At 49.7% G+C, this 19,588-nt stretch overlaps 8 protein-coding genes across 8 annotated transcripts; 4 read left to right on the top strand and 4 right to left on the bottom strand.

The window, feature by feature from the left end:
- Positions 1-984: 984 nt before the first annotated feature.
- Positions 985-3,148, top strand: Triagg1_1557 (transcriptional regulator family: Fungal Specific TF; the record flags this gene model as incomplete). Its single annotated transcript, XM_062895640.1, has 4 exons — positions 985-1,106; positions 1,163-1,991; positions 2,052-2,809; positions 2,890-3,148. 4 exons carry the CDS (start codon positions 985-987, stop codon positions 3,146-3,148), a joined length of 1,968 nt encoding a protein of 655 aa, XP_062759896.1.
- A 691-nt stretch (positions 3,149-3,839) lies between these two features.
- Triagg1_1556 (uncharacterized protein) lies at positions 3,840-4,197 on the bottom strand (the record flags this gene model as incomplete). Its single annotated transcript, XM_062895639.1, has 2 exons — positions 3,840-3,922; positions 3,999-4,197. 2 exons carry the CDS (start codon positions 4,195-4,197, stop codon positions 3,840-3,842), a joined length of 282 nt encoding a protein of 93 aa, XP_062759895.1.
- A 120-nt stretch (positions 4,198-4,317) lies between these two features.
- On the bottom strand, positions 4,318-5,274 carry Triagg1_1555 (uncharacterized protein; the record flags this gene model as incomplete). The annotated part of the gene is made up of 1 exon (XM_062895638.1): positions 4,318-5,274. The coding sequence occupies one exon, from the start codon at positions 5,272-5,274 to the stop codon at positions 4,318-4,320; it is 957 nt and encodes a 318-aa protein (XP_062759894.1).
- Positions 5,275-8,898: 3,624 nt separating this feature from the next.
- On the top strand, positions 8,899-9,591 carry Triagg1_1554 (uncharacterized protein; the record flags this gene model as incomplete). The annotated part of the gene is made up of 1 exon (XM_062895637.1): positions 8,899-9,591. The coding sequence occupies one exon, from the start codon at positions 8,899-8,901 to the stop codon at positions 9,589-9,591; it is 693 nt and encodes a 230-aa protein (XP_062759893.1).
- Positions 9,592-10,890: 1,299 nt separating this feature from the next.
- On the top strand, positions 10,891-11,637 carry Triagg1_1553 (uncharacterized protein; the record flags this gene model as incomplete). The annotated part of the gene is made up of 1 exon (XM_062895636.1): positions 10,891-11,637. One exon carries the CDS (start codon positions 10,891-10,893, stop codon positions 11,635-11,637), a length of 747 nt encoding a protein of 248 aa, XP_062759892.1.
- Positions 11,638-11,973: 336 nt separating this feature from the next.
- Triagg1_1552 (uncharacterized protein) lies at positions 11,974-14,419 on the bottom strand (the record flags this gene model as incomplete). The annotated part of the gene is made up of 4 exons (XM_062895635.1): positions 11,974-11,996; positions 12,051-13,750; positions 13,807-13,926; positions 14,208-14,419. 4 exons carry the CDS (start codon positions 14,417-14,419, stop codon positions 11,974-11,976), a joined length of 2,055 nt encoding a protein of 684 aa, XP_062759891.1.
- Positions 14,420-15,371: 952 nt separating this feature from the next.
- Triagg1_1551 (transcriptional regulator family: Fungal Specific TF) lies at positions 15,372-17,157 on the bottom strand (the record flags this gene model as incomplete). Its single annotated transcript, XM_062895634.1, has 3 exons — positions 15,372-15,773; positions 15,844-16,293; positions 16,375-17,157. The coding sequence occupies 3 exons, from the start codon at positions 17,155-17,157 to the stop codon at positions 15,372-15,374; spliced, it is 1,635 nt and encodes a 544-aa protein (XP_062759890.1).
- Positions 17,158-17,663: 506 nt separating this feature from the next.
- On the top strand, positions 17,664-19,301 carry Triagg1_1550 (uncharacterized protein; the record flags this gene model as incomplete). Its single annotated transcript, XM_062895633.1, has 1 exon — positions 17,664-19,301. The coding sequence occupies one exon, from the start codon at positions 17,664-17,666 to the stop codon at positions 19,299-19,301; it is 1,638 nt and encodes a 545-aa protein (XP_062759889.1).
- Between the last annotated feature and the right edge of the window lie 287 nt (positions 19,302-19,588).

Here is a 19,588-nt window from a genome sequence, read left to right as displayed (position 1 = left end):
ACTGCATTGGTAATCCATGTTTCATCCCAACGCTGTAATACTGGCGTCCAATCTCTCCAGGAGGAACAGTAGCACCACATGCTGCAGTCGTGGGCGCTGTAGCAACTGACGGCTCCATTGTCGGGGTCGCGGCTCGTTCGACTGCCGCCTTTCTAGAACGCCGAACGCCCAGCTCCAGCTGTACTTGCGTGACTAAGCGGACAAATCCCTTTCACGAGGCCTCTCTCAGCGTGCCCAAAGTCTCCGGATGTCGTCAAAGGCTGTGGTGTATTACCAAGCCACGTCGCTCTCGGCCGAATGCAGGAGCTGCTGGTGCTGGCGCATTGCAAATCAACTCGAGATAGTAATCAAATCAAGCCCCAGAGGATTAACTCACCACCCCCGAAGGATCCCGCCAGCACCCAAAGCCTTATCGCAGCGCTGGTTTGCGGTTGTTCCGAGTTTCTGACAGCAGAGTTCCGACGCCCTGCATCAACTCGGCATTCCTGCCTCCGGCTAAACCCTGGCTCGATCCACCTCAGCGCAACTAGCGCCTGCTCGGACAGGCCCGCTTGAGCGAAACCTCCGCTGAGTCAGCACGCGCAACGCCGAGCGCAACGCATCTCGGGCTGTCAGCCGAGTCGAAAAGCCTATTCCATGCCCGAAGGCAAAAGATCAATTCCCTCCGAGACCCTCATATTACCAAAAGCATCTGCCTGTTGCTTGATAACCTTGATTGTAGCAACTTGCTGTATCATTATCCGATTAGCAAACACAAGCATCAGGTCAGGCAAAGCCAGGAGCATGGTGGCTGAAAGGCGTGCTTGCGACGCTTGTTATAAGCGGAAGGTAATGGATTCACAACCCCGAGTCTCGTTTTTGAAAATGATGGCCCTGTCTGTTGCTCGAGTTTGATGTTGTCTCTACCTTCATCTATCCTACATCCACATACACCATCGCGTCTAGACTTATGCACATACACATGTATCCTCACGCTTATACCTGATGGATGGTGGCAGATCCAATGCGATCGATCCGAACACGATGAACTATGCAACTGGTGCCGACACCATGATCTCCCCTGCACACTTAACCGAATTAGGGGCAGGAAGAAGAAAACTAAGTATGTACTTTACCTGTCACTGCTGTCTTCGCATTTCCGCTTACAAAGACTGTGTTACAGGAGCTCAACTGAGAGTCTTGTCAAACGCCTTGAGCGAATAGAACAAGGCATAGCCAGAGCCAAAGCCATCAAGCAAGGCGTGCAGATACCTCCTCCTGCTGCTGCTGCTACTTCTGCCGCTACTTCTGTTACTGCGGCTCCCGCTGCCGCCTCTCCGGCCTCATTGGCTCCGTCTGACGGCTCCGGCAATTTTCATAGGAAGATAACCCACGGCAGGTGTACGCTCTGTCGATCCAATGACAACTCGCAGTCGCCTCGACAGCTTGGCGCTGCTCCCCTAGGTCAGGTCTGGTTTTCAGGCCAGAAGTTTGCTGCCATCTGTTCCCGAAATGGCATTCCCCATTTCACCTCTCTTGGAGAGCAATGGATATATTCAAGAACAGGGCTATGGCCTAATTTCCGTAATGACGATGCTTTCGCTTTTAAAGAAACAAACCATGTCCCCTCTGCAGCTCTAGCACTCCAGTCTTTGAAGGGGCCTGCGAAGCAGGCTGAGATTCAAAAACTTCCGGAAAGATGGATTACACAGGCGTTGCTTGATACGTTTATAGCGTCTGACTTTCGTCTCGTCTTCCCTGTGGTGGAGCGCGAGTTGTTCGAGGACACAATGCGAGTAGCGTATGGCGCGCCAGCCACAGATGCGACGATTGAGGAGATTGGTAGCAAAGCCTGTGTCCTTGCTTTTCTTTGTGTCACGAGCCATCATTTTGCTACCCAGGACGCTGCCAAGCTTGTTGACAGCGATGCTTGTGCCAAGCAAGCGCAGCTGATGATATCAGACTTTGTTGAAGACGCGAGCCTCACTACTTTGCAAGTAATGGTCATGCTGGTAAGTCCTCCATGACTGGGTATCTTGGTCTCACCTTTGATTCATTTCTGACCCTCCTAGTTCCTCAATGAGACACTATGCGGTCATTTGCAGGGGGCGTGCATGTATCACTCTATTGCATGCCGTACCGTTTGTATCCTTGGAGGACACACTATCGCCAACGACCCGCATAAAACTACCAACCTCACTTTTCAGGAGCTCGAGGAGCGCCAAATCCGCAGGCTGTTTTGGCTCTGCTATCTCTTTGACAAAGACATAGCTTTGAGAAACGGCCAGCCTCCCATCATCAGCGACGAATTCTGCGATCTTACCCTCCCCCAAGACTATATCGAAAACCGCTTCTCGGAAGAGGCTTTCTCAGCCACAACCAGTTCCCAGGTGCCATTTCTCCCTAGTGACTTACGTCTAAGTCTGCTTAAGTCCAAGGCTGTTAGCGCTCTCTACTCTGCCGGCTCGCTACGAAAGTCGGATGCTGAGCTCCTCCGTACCATCCGTGAACTTGACGAGGACCTGGAAAACTGGCGTGCTTCAATTCCACCGGAATACGCGCCCGCGTTATCTATTCGCCAACATGTCAAGCTTTCTGACACTCTGAACATAAACACCAGTATGCTGCATATCGAGCTGCACTTGGACTACCACTATCTCTTGAACATGATACATTGCGCGAGTGGCCGATGTGTGGTAGACTGGAGCGAGTCCGGGAAGGAAATGATCTTTGGCCTACAGTCCAGTCTTGACTTATCTGTCGAGGCCAGTCGATCGACTCTCATCTATCTGAGGGAAGCTGCACCTCGACTGGCCGGTGAAGCGTTTTGGTGAGATTATACTCCAACTTCCTCTTCTTCTTTTGTATTTAGAATCTTTAAATCTGTCATTCTAACCATGTATCCGCTAGGGTCTTCATATTCTACCCTGTCTCAGCCCTTTTGAGCGTCTTCTTCAATCTTTTACGAAATCCTCAACACGAATATGCCGAGCATGATATAGACCTGTTGGCCTCGGCCACCAAAGTCATTAGAAGCATGCCTATGCACAGAGTCACGACCCACGAGCTCGAATATCTGCGTAGGATGGACGCGTTTATTGAGGAGCTAGGCCGTCTCTGTCAAGCAGCAACCGCAAAGGCGCGACACGAGCACGGTGGAGTGGAGTAACTATCAATTGATCCAGCTCTTGTACATGCACTTAGGGCGTTGGGTTTTTCGTCTTGTCTATATTATGAAATTATACCTTCGATGGGACACGACTAATGTTGTGGGAAAGTAGATTAGACATAGATTCATTTACGTGGGGGTTCTTTGTTTATGAGATCGATGGATGTATTTAATGGGTTTACTGTGGTAACGAGTATACGCTTGTAGCATAATTGTTACTGTATCATACTGAATTTGCTAATATACGGTCCTATTAAGTGTCATACTTTGTTCTTTTTCTTAATTAAGCTGAGACAAGCCCTCCTCAATCAAAAAGACAAATGGGACCAATATGGAAGCCCTCTCTCCGCTTGCTGAGGCAATGAGGTGCCTGCGAGAAGCAGTATTGGTCAGGCTCCCTCAGCGTACGGCTGAATCGTTTCTCTCTTTTCATCTCCGCTTCTGTAGCCGGCACTAAGACTCCGCCTGGTGCCTCATCGATTGATCTAGGACGATAGCTAAACTACATGTAACCAGGGTAGTGATTATGACATGAAGTTGAACAGCCGCGTTACAGCTATTCCTGATGTCTTTTGGCCACGCATGTGTAATTAAAGAGCTAAAAGATTTTTTCGACTCTTTAGTCTAAGGTTTATTTAAAAAAAAACATTCAAGATATATTTAAAATATGCGATGCTGGTGCACCATGAGGCTACGCTTGGTCTTCGAGGGAATTTTGCAGCTTCGAAACTGGGAGGACTAACGTTACCGACGAGTAAATAACCGCCCACAAAACTGCCAACGACGTAGATGATAGTTAAGTAAGAGATCTATCACCTACAGATCACCGCTAATAGGGCTTGGATCTTACAAGACGTCACTTCCACAGCGTCAAACTGACTGACCTTGTCCTTGATACTGCCCAGGGCATCAATATCCTTGGACGACATGCCACGCTTCGCGCTGGCCGCCTTGCCCCGGCCGCCAGCGAAGCAGCCACCGGCTTTTCGGTTGCCCATGGCAGCATTGATCTGACCGGGCACTTGCTGCTTGACGTATGCCTGAAACATCCTGAACTTGTCATCGAAGCCTTCCCAATGGGATCGTCGTACTTGTTCAGAGCATCGCTACTCGGTGTTGTTGCAGACTACCTATGTAGTATAACATTTCTAGTAGCAGATTCACACTTTTCAATTCAGCTCCTGCATTTGTGCCAGAGTCATGTGCCAAAAATCGTCGAGGGCATGATTAATCTCTTCCGAGAGCCTATCCGGGTCGGGCGGGTTCCCCTCGCTGTCAAACGAGAACACTATCCGCCAGTCTCCCACCATCTTCAGCTGAGAGCCAGTGAGGACCAGCCCAGACCCCTCGTCGAGGAAGGTGATGTTGTCTTTAGGACAGCATCCAAAGTTCTGGTCGGCGAACACGTCTCCCCACATCAAATCGCCAGGCTCCAACACGACCTGAATTTCCCCGAGGCTGTCCAATTTGTCGAGACCAGACAGCCCATTATATCTGGTGGCCGACTCGTACCAGTCAGGGTGGTCGTCAGTCCGAATCTGAAGCTGCTGGACCTCGGATCGGTGGGAGACAATGTCCTCAATGGCGTAGAGGCTCGAGACGCAGAAGATGTCGAGCTCAAAGTTGACCCACGTCCAGCGCGGCTCGGTGCCCGCGGTAAATGCGCGCTGGTAGGGCGCTTGCTGACGAGACTCGCGGCACACATGCATGAGTGCCGGGGGCGACGTTGATGTTGTCTCGTAGAGGATATCCTTGCCTTTTTGGCGCTGTTTCTTGGTGAATTTGCCATTGCTCTTCTTGGCGCGCATGTTGATGATGCGGCGAGGCGCCACGGCCAAGCTCCAGATGAGGGAGCGGAGCTCAAAGGGAAGGCTGGACAAGGACATGCAGGAGAAGAGCAGACCTAGGTCTGTGCGGTTGGGAGGGAGAGGGAATTGAGGATGCTTTGAGCCTGACAGAGGAGATGCGGTGTAAACAACACAGGACAGGAAAAGGCTGGTGATGAAATGCGAGGATGGAAATTGAAAGTGCCTCGGGATCGTCAGACTGCGGTTGTTCAGCTCCGCTGCCAAGGTCACCAATGAGATGCGCGGATCTGCATTGCACCAACCAAAATTAGAATTCATGGTTAAGAGAGGCCAATCTCTGCCTCCACTTTACATGTAGTCTAAGCTCGTCTTTGCGCTGCCGTCTTTCGACCCCCAAATCGTCAAGAGCTACATCAACTGGTGGAACAATGGCGATGGCGGCACTTCCTGTAAACACCATTAAACGCTATTGTCGCCTTGAGTCAAAATGCTCAGTCATCGTAGGATTCACTAATGCTTTTGTACTAACCCATCTTCACTAAACCATCCATGGATGTATAAATATTTTCCACAATCACTCTAGGTTATTGTTTCCGTGTATTGCCACAAATCTTTATTGAGCTTCCATTGACCAAATTGGGTGAAGCCTAGTACACAGCCAGAACAAGATGCAGAAGAACACCTTTTATTGACTACCCGAGTCGTCAATACCCGGTTCCTTGAGTTCTCTCTGTTGCTATTACCACTTTTTGCTAATTTCATCCAGCATATGGTATCATTAATAGCTTGAATTTGGAACACAGGATGCGGGATAGCACACTTGGACTGCTGGATAGCCACTCCCTTCATTGATTTACTATATAACCAAGATTTCTCTAAGGATCTTTGCATGCTATTTGATAGTGCTCTGTTTTCTGTTTCTCTAGTTGTGACGAATCAGGTGCTTATTGTAGCAACCAGCTCGCGGGGATAGAGTTGAAGAGCCACATCTACACAAGGCAGAGCTAAATTTTCTCAGTATGCGCACAATAACCCCCAGCATTTACTGACGAGGCGGCTTTCCTGTGGTGATTTATTCAATTTTAGCAACAATTAAGCCATATTGATCAACCGCGCGGCACCACCATGGAAGAGAGTTCGGTGCTTAGTTTCCTAATCCGGTAACTATTTTCGAACATGTCCCATTTGACAAACCTGATCTATTTTTATATGACATGCCGCGCTAAAGGGCGATCATATCAGTGCATTCGTCGTCATTAATACCTTACAGTCATGATCTTCGTGTGTTGCGGTGGTACTGACTCCCCAACTCAAATCCGCATTATTACACAAAGGAGAGCGTGCAACACGCATTGGTACTAAATATATATTCATATTCCTCAACCATTCATGTTAGCCTGATTCTCGTGTGGAACGGCAGTATTGATAAGAACCTAATCGTGGTTCATCGAGACGTAGCACAGCAAAGAATCCAAGGCTGATATGACGCGATTGGATTACATAGAGTGTTGAAACATTCTCACTCTAAATGAGCGGGTGAATTTCATCTCCACGTCAGACAGGATTCGGTAGAGTCTCACAACATCAGGCTTAGCCAAAAGTTATATTGAGACCCATCAGATGCGTAACGAGCAATTGCTGAGCCCCATTGGTAGGGTGAGCTTACAGCAAAGACTCTACTTGGATGGGCATTACAAGTGGCGCTGTACTCTCTCTGAGTAAACACTTGCGATTCTTTACATGTATACATGTAACATAAACCACAGCACAAGACCAACGACAATTGCTGTAGTTGGGCACAAACCGATGTGCTGTCAATTCTGCAACCTCTGAGTTCTAGGGTTGAGGTAACTGCGGTATTTAGTGAAAACAAAAAAATGGAGTATTATCTTTCAATGTCGCTGTGCGTAACAACCGCATTCGAGAACCTCGGCATCTTGTCTGTCATCAACCTTGTAATAGTAGATGTGCTGGCGGGCAAATTTCCCATAGTGGCTAAAGAAACCTCAGGAGAAACAAGGCTGGGGTTCAACCTCCCTGTTTGGAGGTACTAAGTCAGGGTCTCGTCTCCCCTGAAAATACAGGTCACCGCACAGATCTATGATTTACGAATAGCATGACATCTACGATCTGAAATAGAAATCCATGAATGCCAAGAAGATTTCTTTGGAAACGTTAATACTAGTTAAATACAGTCAGTGGGATGCCAATGAATGTACAAGCCAGAATGTCTGCATCATGGAATCAACATGTTATCTAGGGGTCGAAACGCAATATTTCGAAGCGGTGCCCTCACATATGGGAGGACTCACTTATGGAGTACAGCTAGTTTGTTTACGATTCCACATGCAGCTGATCATGAGATTGTGAGATATTCTTAGCTATGGTTGTTAGACTCGGGTAGATTCGTTGGGCCGACTGCAGTGTCACGGAATTCCTTCCCGATCGCATGCAGTGCATGACATAGGCTCTTTTGATTTCATCGTGCGACTCGTACGCATTTATGAAAAAGACTTTTGATGTGCCATGGAGCCAGACGCTACCCGATGTATTCTGCCTGCAAAGTGAAATTCCACCTTGAACATGCGAGGATACGTAAGCTATAGGTTTCCTCCAATCGTAGGTGGCGGATTTTCAAAGTTACAACATATCTACCTTATTTATAGCAGTCAGCGGCCGCTATTTATCAGCATTGCCATAAGCCGTTGCCCTTGAACAACCCCTGCACTTTCGTACAAGTGGCTCAACTTCTCCTTACAACCTACAGGCAACCAGCACGATGTCCGGGCCGCTCCATGCCTCCAATTCGTTCAGACCAGATGCGGGGTGGGCAAAAGCACTGCTCGTCTGTCCAGAACCGGCACAGCCGAAATTACGAGTTCCTGGGAGTGATGCGGTTGAGAGGAATCGGTCTTGAGCCTTGTTGTGTGTGGTACCCCAGCTCAACCTCGGGGCGAGCCAACTACCAAAACAATAGTGTAGCACACTGTGTACGCGTGGGAACGGCTCTCTACAGATACGAGGCAAGGCTACCAACAAGATTCATGCGTGCCTCTGGAAAAACAGGGAATCCGCTGAAATCCGTGCAGTAGGAGGCCCGCATATTACACGGATTTTGCGCAACTCGCTGTCATGTTCAGCTGTGAATGGCTGGCAGAAGGGCAGCGTTTGGCAAACTGTATGCGTGTGAACGGAAATCAATAACTAAACAGGTTAAGCGGGCGCTCCTTCAACTCAACAGCCACCCCGTGTAAACACAACTAGCCGTCGGTGAACAATGTCATCAGTCACAAACTCTCTTTAGGGAATTTCTACAAGACCAAAACAAGCTTAAACCTCTGAAGTTGGGTGGGTTGGACATGGCTTGGGTTCGTCCGACCCTAGCAGTCACTGCTCATGTTCAACAGGGCACATGTAGTTGTAGTTTCTCACATTCAGAAAACTCTTCTAGCCCCAAGGATGCTTGTGGATCCCAAAAGCCTTCAGTCATGAGAACGATTATGCGGCTCTGCTGCTCCCAGGCCCACGGCCCCCAGCGGTAAGGCAAACTCCGGAAATTTAGAGTATGCGTGTTGGTCCACTGCCAATCCTTCGGGACGTTGTGTTCAGCCGTTTACACATGGTCTGGTATCTTGTCTGCGCCTTACCGATGCTTGTAAGCAGGGAAGCTTGCCTTTGGTGTTGGCTAGTACCTCAGCCACTGATTCCACCCGGTCAGCACTAACATGGGACAAACGGCGATTGGGCTATCAAACGGGATTTTGGGTACGGACATCGTAAGGCCTAAAATATAATATAAGATGGGATCTCTCTAGTCAGTCAATAGTTGGTGGGCTAACCAGTCAGGTTTTTCTTCTCTCTTTCATTATTGAATTACCGACTGCAGTGCAGCAAACTGTGTTCTCCGTCAAGATGGCACTCTTTCCCGCTCTCGCTGTCGCCATGGGCGTGCTCTTCATTGATGCCGTCCTCGAGCTGGCCTTCATCACCAGCATGGTGGCATGGCTACACAACACTGCCAGCGGCACGTTTGCTGTCAACTTCAACGGCTCGACTTTCGATCTCTATGGCATACCGAAACATTTCTTGGTCGACCAAGGGCACTCCAGCAACGGCGCGGCAGGAACAGCAATCGTCCTCATCTGCATAGGGGGCTCCCTCGTTCTTTTCCTCAGAAGCCGGCCCAACATTCTCGGAGCCAAAGCCACGTCCTTCTTCTACGGTGCCTGGCTTGTCATTCTCGTCCTGGGACTCATGCTCACCATTGGGTCCCTCGGCTATGTCTTTTCTGTTACGAATGCGCATAAAGGACAGACTATCGATCTCGACATCGCTTCGACAACCGGCAACCACAAGTATGCTCCCGACTCGTGGACGCCTCAAAACTGGTTCCCAGCCATGCTGAAGCTCGACCTGGCGGATGAAAGCCAACGAAACGATATTGCCAACCATCTGCGAGTCATGAGGGGATGGCAATACAACTTGATTCCGCTATTCTTGGTTCAACTTACGACCACCGTTCTTGCTATCTTGGAGTTTTTGGAGAGGCGGAAGATGCAACCTTCTTCTGGGGAGTACGACAGCGTGAAGCGGACTAGCGGAGAGCAGAAAATCGTTGCAACTGCTACTCCTTAACTGGACGTTCGATTCGGGCATCATTGAGGATGCGATTCTTGTACATATTTTCATTTTTATTCATTGAGGCAACTGCATGGGGATAAAGCGGGTTACACCTTTGACACTACTACATTTTACTACGACTTGAGCAATCGTTCATTCTGGGTGTGAGATAAGGTTTCTTCATTTTGGCTACTGTTAGAAAACTTCTTCTATTTTAATAATCCAACCTTTCCCTTTCATTAGATCATCCACCTTCTTTTCCACCTTGCCACTTAGAAAGCAGAAACTTCGGTTCAACAGTGATCTCTGACGTAACTAACCTAGAAAGTATTTTGCTCACTTGATCGCAAAATGCAACTGCCATCGATAAATGTTGCATAAAACAATATCTTTGCTGGGTGTTGTAACTGCGCTTGGAGACTTCGCAGCCCTTGTTATCTATCAAGGATAGAAATAAAGGTTGTATTTGTAAAGAGAGCAAAAGATCGAGATTGGATAGCCAATTGTAGAAAAGCGGACGGTTTCGTTCACAACATTACTTTGGGAACAAACTTAGGGGGATGTCTTTTATAAACCCCAGGCTGTTCTTTCAGTTTATTTACAAGCTAATGACAACCTTTGGGACCCTTGCAGTAACCTTAATGAATCGCATGCAGGGCAACTACCCGATAGGGTAATAGTATATGATCTCGGAAATGAACGCCTGTGCGGTATGCAGTTGTTCTCAGTAACACTCTCAATATTGTTAGCATTAGTCCGTGCCATTTTCATGTTCCTCTGAGCCCTGAGATATAGGTGGCGAGGCATTCAAATGTGAGATGAGTAGTTTTCGCGCTGTATCTGGATAATGAGGCCTCGTCCATCGTGAGAGAACAAAGTTAGAAGCTAGCAATGTATGTACTTGTCAGTCAGTAGCATGGTATAGTTATGATTCGTACGAATAAAGTATGGATAGTGTGTAGGCCAGTGCTACAAAGTGAGGATATGGCGCATGCATAATATACCCCCGGGTAATTCCTCTTCAAAATTTGACTCAGGCACATTTGTAATAGTATCGAATCGACCAGTGAAAAATGAAGGGAGAAACTGCAGGATCTGGACCCGAAGTGTTGGGATATATATATATACGTTCATCTACGTAGGTGCCATCATGCTTCACCACTCGAGAAGACGACTCTTCGTGTAGATACTAATCGGACATATCAGGGCTACATATTCATCGTAAATGAATGTGACCGTGACCTCGCCGCGTCAAAGTTGCTGATAGCCGGATGCATTCGTGCAGACTGGTCATGGGATTCCACTGACCCGGCCATGTTACAGACATTGGACGATAACGCACAGCGCATACATAAAAAGTCGATCCCGGAATATGAGGATATCGACAATAATCCCATTCGTTTTGTATTTCCTCCAGAGTCTGTAAGCATTATGAATGAGCCTATTGCCCTCGTCCTTCCTTCCTTCGTAGAGCTTGGTCCACCGCGGACAGCAGCCTTAGGAAGCAGAGAGCCAAGTCAAAGTGAGACACAGAACGAGGAAAACTCAACACGGCTTCACAAGTCACCACAAGAAGAAGCATTATCACAAGGAGAAGACATGATTCAAGAAGACACGCCCCAGGAGGACAAGCATCAAGAAGACACAACATTTTTAGAGTCTCAGACGCTTCCAGAGCAGGAACCATATCTGGAGCCAGAGACTTTACAGCCAATAAAGCGCAAGCGGAACTGGGAACTCTTACAAGATGTAAAGAATACACCAGACATAGAAGAGCTGCATGGCGGAGAGGAACTTCAACAGAATACAGCAGATGATTCTAAATTCACATGCGTCAATGGTTTCCTCTATTATCCGCGTCTTCCGGTTCTGCTTGAAAGCTTAATCCGTGCTCGATTGCGCGTTCCTAAAGACAAGGTAAGCTACTGGGCAACCATGCTGGAAGTTTGGGCAATCCCCTATCTTTGGGCACAGACCATGGCATCGGAGGACGTTTTAGACGGAATTGAAGACGAAGAGGTCAAAGACTGGTTCAACCAAAAGGTTCGAAGGTGGCATTGACCGCGTCACTAATACCAAGAGCAAGGGAAGAGTGCCATTGCCAGGCCACCGGTGGATTTGGATACTTTATTTGATTAGGCTTCGGGCGATGCCTGGATAGTTGAATGAAGGAGACTTTACCACAGGCAATAGATAAGACATTACTTGGATATTCTACAGCATGCATAATATTAGTAACTGGATGATTGACTTGAGCTCTAGGGAGCTGATCAGACTTGTGAGCATATTCTTTCTTTCTGAGACATGGCATTCCATTCTGCCAATTCTCCGAAATTCATAGATGACACTTGTAGATTCAAGGGTTGACGTTATTGCCATGACTTTATTATTTAATTGCTATTTATCAATATACATGTACACTAATTTACAAAGATAAATCCATTAAATATGGGCTCGACTGCCTCTACGCTTACCCCGTTGCCGCCGGCTCTCTGCCGACAGACACTCTTGCAGCCGATCCGTAAGCTTTTCCAGTATCCATTCGCTCTCCCCTTGACTTCCCATTAAAGGGCTGCGATGGCCAACCCACGACCATTTCACAGGCTCCTCGTTGGCACTTGCATCGGGAGAATTATTGTGCTTCTTTGCCTTGATCTTCGCTTTCGTATGCGTGTACGAACTATGCTCGTCTTCCCCAATTAGTTTCAGATACCACGCCCATTCGTCAAAATCATAGTGGTGGTGCTTGGACTCTTTCAGATGACTGGCAACAACTCGAATCTCAGAAATGAGAAGGAAATGCAAATCAGCCCCTGTGGGAATCTTTTGGTGTGCACTGCGAAGGCGCGAGAGAGACCGTCGGACTTTGGAGGTAAAGCTTGACGCTTGTGAAGTATGGCGCACATTCGCGGGCCGACCTCTTGATTCTTCTTGCTCCTCTCTTTCGTCTTCTCTCTCATCTTCTCTCTCTTGTTCAGAAAGGTCTTCTTCCTCGAGCTGGTCCATAACGTTGGCTAGCCGCTGGAGGTGATGCCTCTTCGACTCCAAAATCAATGGGTCTGTAGTTTCGTAGTGGGCTTGAAAGAACTTCCCAAGAGTCATTCTGCTGATGAGATGTTTGAGACTAGCCATGTAAGATTCCTCGCCGGGTAGAATGGTGACATTTCCTAGACGGATGGTGCTGTCTTTGATAATCTTGACGACGGTGTCGCCCGCATGAGAGATGAGCACCGTGATGGTGGGCAAAGCCATGAGGGACCAAAAAACAAAGAAGGATTTCCCGGCGTTGGACACAACTGTAAAATCGCCATAGCCGATGGTTGTCCATGCGATGAAAGAAAAGTAGAAAGCGTCAAAGTATGTCCAGTTTTGGTAGCGTTTCTCTGCCTCCATAAATACCACGGCGCCCACCAGCCAAAACACGAGCCATACCATGACGGAGATGGCTAGAGCCATCCACTTTCTTCGCGTGGATGTCATGGCTTGAATCTTGCGCATCAGAGCAAACTCGGCCTTGCGTCGCTCATATTCGCTGTTGATGCTTTTGTTGCTTTTGTTGCTGTTATCCGTCGGCATGCGTGGTAATCCGGGTTCCTCTTGGATGGGTTCTAGAAGATCGTCATTCCCCTTCCGTGTGATGCTGCGAACGGTTCTTCTCCTCTTCTTTTCCTCCATACGTGCCAGAAGTCTGCGTTTCCCGCCTTCGAGGGTTAGACCCCTAACAGATCCAATGACCAAACCTAGGCTTATGATTCCGACGATGGCGTATGGAATCATCAGTGCCTTTGCAAGATTTGTCGTAGGAGTAAAGTCACCAAAGCCAACAGTGAAGAGAGTGACATCTGCCCAGTACACGGCGTCTAGATATCGCCAGCCTTCGATGTTGCTGAAAACGACAGCCCCAACATGGAGATATATAAGCACCGAGATGGTCTGGAGCATGAGAGTGCGTTGGCTTAGAGTCAGGATAAAATCCTTTGGGTAGTGGCCTGAATAGGCTCCCCAAAACGTGATGCTCATGAGAGTTGCCACGATAAAGTAGAGAACGGCTGCCCAGATACCGTAATAAAATGATTGAGACCAGATCATCTCATCCCGCGGGAAAGGAAGGTCTTCAACAAGAGGCCCAGCGCCTGTACAAAGCAGGCAAATCAGGACGATGGCGGAAAAATACCTGTTGCAGCATTAGCACCATTGCACTGGCTCGTCATGGGACTGTGAGCTTCGTACCATCCCACTATGGTAATAGGCTGTGCTATACCAAAGCGAATTCTCCTTGCCATATTGAAGAGTAGGAAGAAGTTGGAGATGAGGGCAATGCCCAGCTGCACAGCGTTCACTGCCGTTAACCTACATATGAAAAGTCAGAAATATCTATTGCTGCAGGGGATCGTAGATAGTAAGACATGCCACGCTGGATCGGGAATATATGGCGCTGAGTCAGGGTCTCCTCCTTGAATGAAGTGCTGCCTCCATGGCGAAACTAAAGCACAGATGCTGAATGCTGAAGCTATGGGGCCAATTGTGCCGGCAATCATGGGAAAGACGGAGGATAGAAACCACCATCGGCTAAGTAACCAGTGTTAGCGGGTAGTCGTCGCTATTGGCAAACTCTTCTCCCGGTTACTGACGTAGGTTGAAGGTGACAATTGTCGTTCTCAATCGTGGGCTTGCTACGATGGGAAGTCCCGTCGAAGTGGGCATTTGGGTGGTGGTCCTCGCCAACAACTCCATTTCTACCGTTGCGCGTCTTATCAGAACTAAAAGTCTCATCAAGTTGAGCCTCCAGGTCGTGGTCCTTGCCAACAGCCCCGTTTCTTCTATTGCGCGGTGGTGGCGACATTTCCGCGGCTCCGGTTTAATGGCCGTCTGGCGGTCAGGACGAGGGCTCGCAAACTCTCCTGTGGAAGAGGAAACTCTTGTGTTATCTCCACGTCCGCTTCATGTGTTTCGACAGAGTTGAATGAGCCAAGAGTACTTGAGCCGAGTTTATTGAAGGAATTGGCTATTCGTTTGAGCTAGTCGGAGGCAGAGAATTAAATGAAGGACATTGGCGGAATAGTCGGGACCCCAGCCATCTCCCGCAACCGGTTTCGTCTGAATACGCGTGTTTTGGTGAGATGTCTTGGCACGAAGCAAACAGGCGAGGCGAGTTGATTCATAAAAACGGTTGTGCTCTTGGCAGAGACGAGGCCGGATGTTTTGAAGAAGTTTTCTGACGACGATCAGCTCAAAATTGATGCGCGCCAGATGACGTCGTGGAATCGGCTTAGCGGCAGCTGATGGGCCTCACATGGTGCAGACCGCGCATTTCCTTGGAAGCGGCCAGATCTTAGCGCTGCCGATGCACCGACGGGCCTATTGGGGCTTAGTTGCAGCATTTGGACTGGTACTGGTGAATCGGGCGATGATCACGGGGTATGCAGTACAAGTAAGTGAAGACGAGATTGTTCACGATGACGGGGCTGAATAAAGTCACGAGAAATCATCAGTGGAGGAGAGAAGTTGAGGCTGAGTTTGACCAGTGCTTGTTTTTTGTTTTTTTGTGTGTGATACCTGAGGTGTCGATCTGGGTTATCGATAATGCCCTCCATCTTACTCGCCACTTTCAACAATCTACCTAGATATTAAAGGAAGGCACATCATCCATCCATCCATGTCTTTCATAAACCTCGAATAACGCAGTCCTTGCAAATCCAAAACCATATCGCATCGCTATTCAGCCTAGGATGCTCATAAACTCCGTCGCTAAACAATGAACCAGGCAGGCGCTTGTGGCCAAGGGACGCGTCAAATCACACCAGCAGCGGATAGTCGCCAATCTCCTCCATGGCATCCCGTAAAGTCCACTCTGCCAGGGGATCTTCGTGTCTCTTGGTCCAGCAGTGCCTCAGTATACGCTGCACGCTCTCGCAGTTGCCAAAGTTGGTCTCCGCCGTGCCCAGGATCCGTGTCATGAGGCGCTCGAAAAACGGCTGCTGATCCGGTCGAGCCATCGATCCCGCCAGGCAGATGGTCCAAACTACGCCTCGAAGCGACACCTTCTCAGGGGCTTGCTCTAGTTCCTTGATCACGGCGGCAACGGCGCCGTGGATATCGGCCTCGGCGGGGTGAGTCGTTGCGAGGACCCGGTGGAGATGCACGAGGGCTCCGGCTGCAAACACTCGCGATATGTAGCAGGAAACTGGGGCACTGGGCTGCAATAGATTGTCAGTATGGCTGGTGGTGGTGCGATAGACCTAAACAAGGGACCAAGGGCAAACGAACATAACGGCTCTGCACGCGCAGCCTCTCAATACCCTCTCGCAGCATCTTCTCGATGTTGGCCAGCGATGCTCGTCTCTCGTCCAAGCCGGGGAAGTCGATTCCTGCCTCGATCATAGACAAGTCTCCAATAAGTCGCATCACCCAATTCTGACAACCGACAAAGTCCGCCATGAGAATCTCTTCCGAGTCAAGCCATTGTCGATAGGGCATGCGGGGAGGTATGCCGGAGGAGGCTGTCGACAGGATTTCGAACCAAAGCAGCTTTGTGATTTCGAAACGCCTTGCATATTTCATTCCACGCCGGAGAGACGAGCCCGGGCCGCTGGGCGCGTATGGTGGTGGCGACTCGTCATCATCTGAGTCTTCGAATGGCGGTAGTCTAATCTTGCTCGCAACAGTTGTAAGAGCGTCAAGGTGAGTCTGCCAGCCCTTTGAGCCGCCTTGCAACACCTATACCATGCGCCCGAGTTAGGAGGATGAATTCGCTTTCACGTACGCGCTCTGAAGTCACACATGGTCACTCATACGAACCTCAAAACTAATCAGACAGCAGCCGCTGGAGATGAAGGTGATGAGTCTCTCGCCGACGTCTAGTGCAAGATCACCTTCATTCCCCGATAATGCATGTCGCATGGCACTCAGTGCGGTGGTGTGGTACTCTATCAGTTCTGCTTCCGTGTACTCGGTTCCCCGCGCAAACTTGGTTCGCTGATACAGTGCAGCCAAAGTCAGCGAGGCTTGTCGAAGCGGACGATTGTTCATCAACAACCAGAAGAGCCAACCACGGCCGCCGAGCTCTGCTTTGTCAGTGTAGTACGGATACTGGATGAAGAAGATGTAGTCCAGATAGAGCATGATGAGCTCGGCCTCCCGGAACCGCATTTCCTGACTTGGGCAGGAGGCCCACAAGGCCTGCTCGGGCCCGGTGACCGCGTCTTGCTGCTGTTTCGCTGAGATTGTCCGTAATTGGGGGTCTATCCCAACAGGTCTGATGGGACCCTTGCTCAGCAGCCTTGCATTCTGCTTGACAGCCTTCTTGACGAGCGAGAGCTCGGCGCGAACCTGTTCCTCGTTATCCAACCACGACGGCCTGGGGCCGTAGCCGTGGCAGTGGATGCTGCGATTGTCGCATTCCTTGCAGAAGGGGTGGCCCTCGTCGCATTTGCGGTGCCTGATACGACAGGTCCAGCACCCTCTTTTGGACCTGCTCCTTACCGGCACCTTGGCTGGCAGCATTGTGCGAGGCGTGGGTGTAACGGGGGGGGGGGGGGCCTCAATCTGGAGACGCGAGTGTGGGAAGTTCGCGAGTTGCATGTGGGCAAAGTTGGGGAAAATGTGTCAGCCCATGACCCTCATGGGGAAGATGGGTGCTACGGTAGATAAGAGAGCAGCGAGCCCAGCTGTAAGCCTGACTCATCAGACATGGGCTGGCATGAAGCCCCTCCAGATCGATGGCACTGGACTGTCTTGAGGGATTCCCCCCCACCCACGCAGGTCTGAGACACCACCACGGATTGTTACTGGCCTCATGGGGAGCCACCATTTGAACGAAGCCGCCTCTCAAAGAAATGCTCCGGCCCCACCCTTCCCGAGCTATCGTCAACCGGCCGGGCTAGATGGCCTGGGCTAATAGTCTGTCGCAGGCTGCTGCCATTCTGGACATCAGGTGGCCCCGTGGATAACCGGGTCTGTTCGAGTCAATCGTCGTCTTCAAATAGTCCTGTTCAGACTCATTAAATGGATGGGAATTGTTCATTCAGCATCCAAGCGTTGAGCATTGTTGTACTTGATACGTTCAGACCCCCCCATAAAAGAAGAGGATGACGACCACTCTGTTTACAAACGGCAAGTTCTTTGCCACTCAAGCCAAGGGACAGGAGCATGATGCCAAATTCTACGACTGCATGCTTGTCGAAAATGGCATCATCGAATACATCGGCAGTGACGATGCCAACATCAGAGCTGTGGCTGCTTCAAAAGGCGCCAGCGTGCGGGATCTTGATGGCCATCACGTTCTTCCCGGCTTCATCGATGGCCATGTACACGCCCTCCTGCTAGGTCAGTCTCTGCAGAGACTAAACTTGGAAAGATGTCAGAGCCTAGAAGAGATCCGCCACGCTATCAGCACTTACGCAGCAACGCATCCCGATGCACCTCGCATTCTGTGTGGTGGTTGGATGGAATTCATGACTGACGGAAAGGCTGACGTTTCCATGCTGGACGACTTGGATCAAAGACCCATTTACATTGTATCGAGGGATTTGCACTCTTGCTGGTGCAACACGGCAGCTATTGAAGAGATGGGCGTGGAATCTACGCCAAATCCTGTAGGAGGAACCATTCATCGCGATGCGCGAGGCAAAGCAACTGGCTTCCTTAGCGAGGCCGCGTGCACAGTCTTAGTATGGCCGCATTTGGCACAAATTGCTACGCCGGAGGAACGAGTTGAAGCGATGCGAGATGCGATCCAGGCTCTCCATGCCGTCGGATGCACTGGATGTGTAGAAATGGCAATGGATGACGTTGCATGGGATGCACTACAGACTCTCCGCGCAGAAATGGGCGGCCAGCTGCCTCTACATATTGCAGCTCACTGGCTTGTTCGTCCCACAAATTCTACAAAAGGCGACTCGGAAGAGCTCACTCGGGCAATTGCGTTAAGCAAAGAGTTCAACGCTGCAACTTCGCCAGACTTTCGCATCGTGGGCATCAAGATAATGTGCGATGGCGTTGTAGACTCATGTACGGCAGCTCTGATAGAGCCTTACTCCACTACAGGCGTATCGACGGATCCCATCTGGTCGCCCGAAGCCCTTGGGCCAATCGTTCGCAACGCAGATCAAGCTGGTCTGCAGTGTGCTCTGCACGCCATTGGAGATGCCGCTGCCAAACTTGCCATCGATGCGCTGTCGGAACACGGTACCCCGGGTCGCCGCCATCGCATTGAGCATCTCGAACTCACTAGCCCTGGTGATGGGGCTCGACTTGCCGCTGCTGGCATCACCGCCTCCATCCAGCCCGCTCATGCCGATCCAGTCCTGCTCAAGGCCTGGCCGGAACTGCTGGGTACGGCTCGCTGTGGACGGGCTTTCGCATATGGCGATTTCGCTGCCTCCGGAGCCAACATTTCCATCGGGTCCGACTCTCCCACTGCCTCATGGGATGTTCTTCGAAATCTTTACACCGCGACGACCCGGCGATCTGTGCGTGACAGGGAATATACGACGGTGGTGAACCCCGAGTTCGCGTTATCCCTGTGCCAAGCTATGCAGGGAGTGACACATGGGAGCGCGTACTCGTGTTTTGCCGAGGGCTGGACTGGAAGCCTAGCGAAGGGTTTACAGGCCAATTTTGTGGTGGCCAACATGGAATGGACCGCGCAGTCGTTACTTCAGGCACAAGTAAAGGAGACATGGTATAGAGGAAAGAAGGTGTATGATGCGCCAGTAAAGAATTAATAACTGTAGTCATAGAAATAGAAAGATAGATGGAGAGATAGATGGATATAGATAATGTATGTCTACAATTAGCTTCTTGTTAAACATGGAATGTAGATGACTCTTGAGAATACGTGATGTATGCGAGTCAAATAAGTGTATCATTAATTGTCCATATAAGCACCACGTTACCCATCTCAAAATAGGTATTGACACTAAGTAGGTATTCGTGTAATTGTTCTCTTAAGGAGGTTATTATGTAGATACGTTTGGCGATTTTGATCTAATCTAATAAGTTCTACCTAGAC

This window comes from Trichoderma aggressivum (assembly GCF_033847375.1).
Source record: "Trichoderma aggressivum f. europaeum strain CBS 100526 chromosome Unknown scaffold_003, whole genome shotgun sequence".
NCBI classification, from domain to species: domain Eukaryota; kingdom Fungi; phylum Ascomycota; class Sordariomycetes; order Hypocreales; family Hypocreaceae; genus Trichoderma; species Trichoderma aggressivum.
This window is presented reverse-complemented; position numbering and strand designations above follow the sequence as displayed.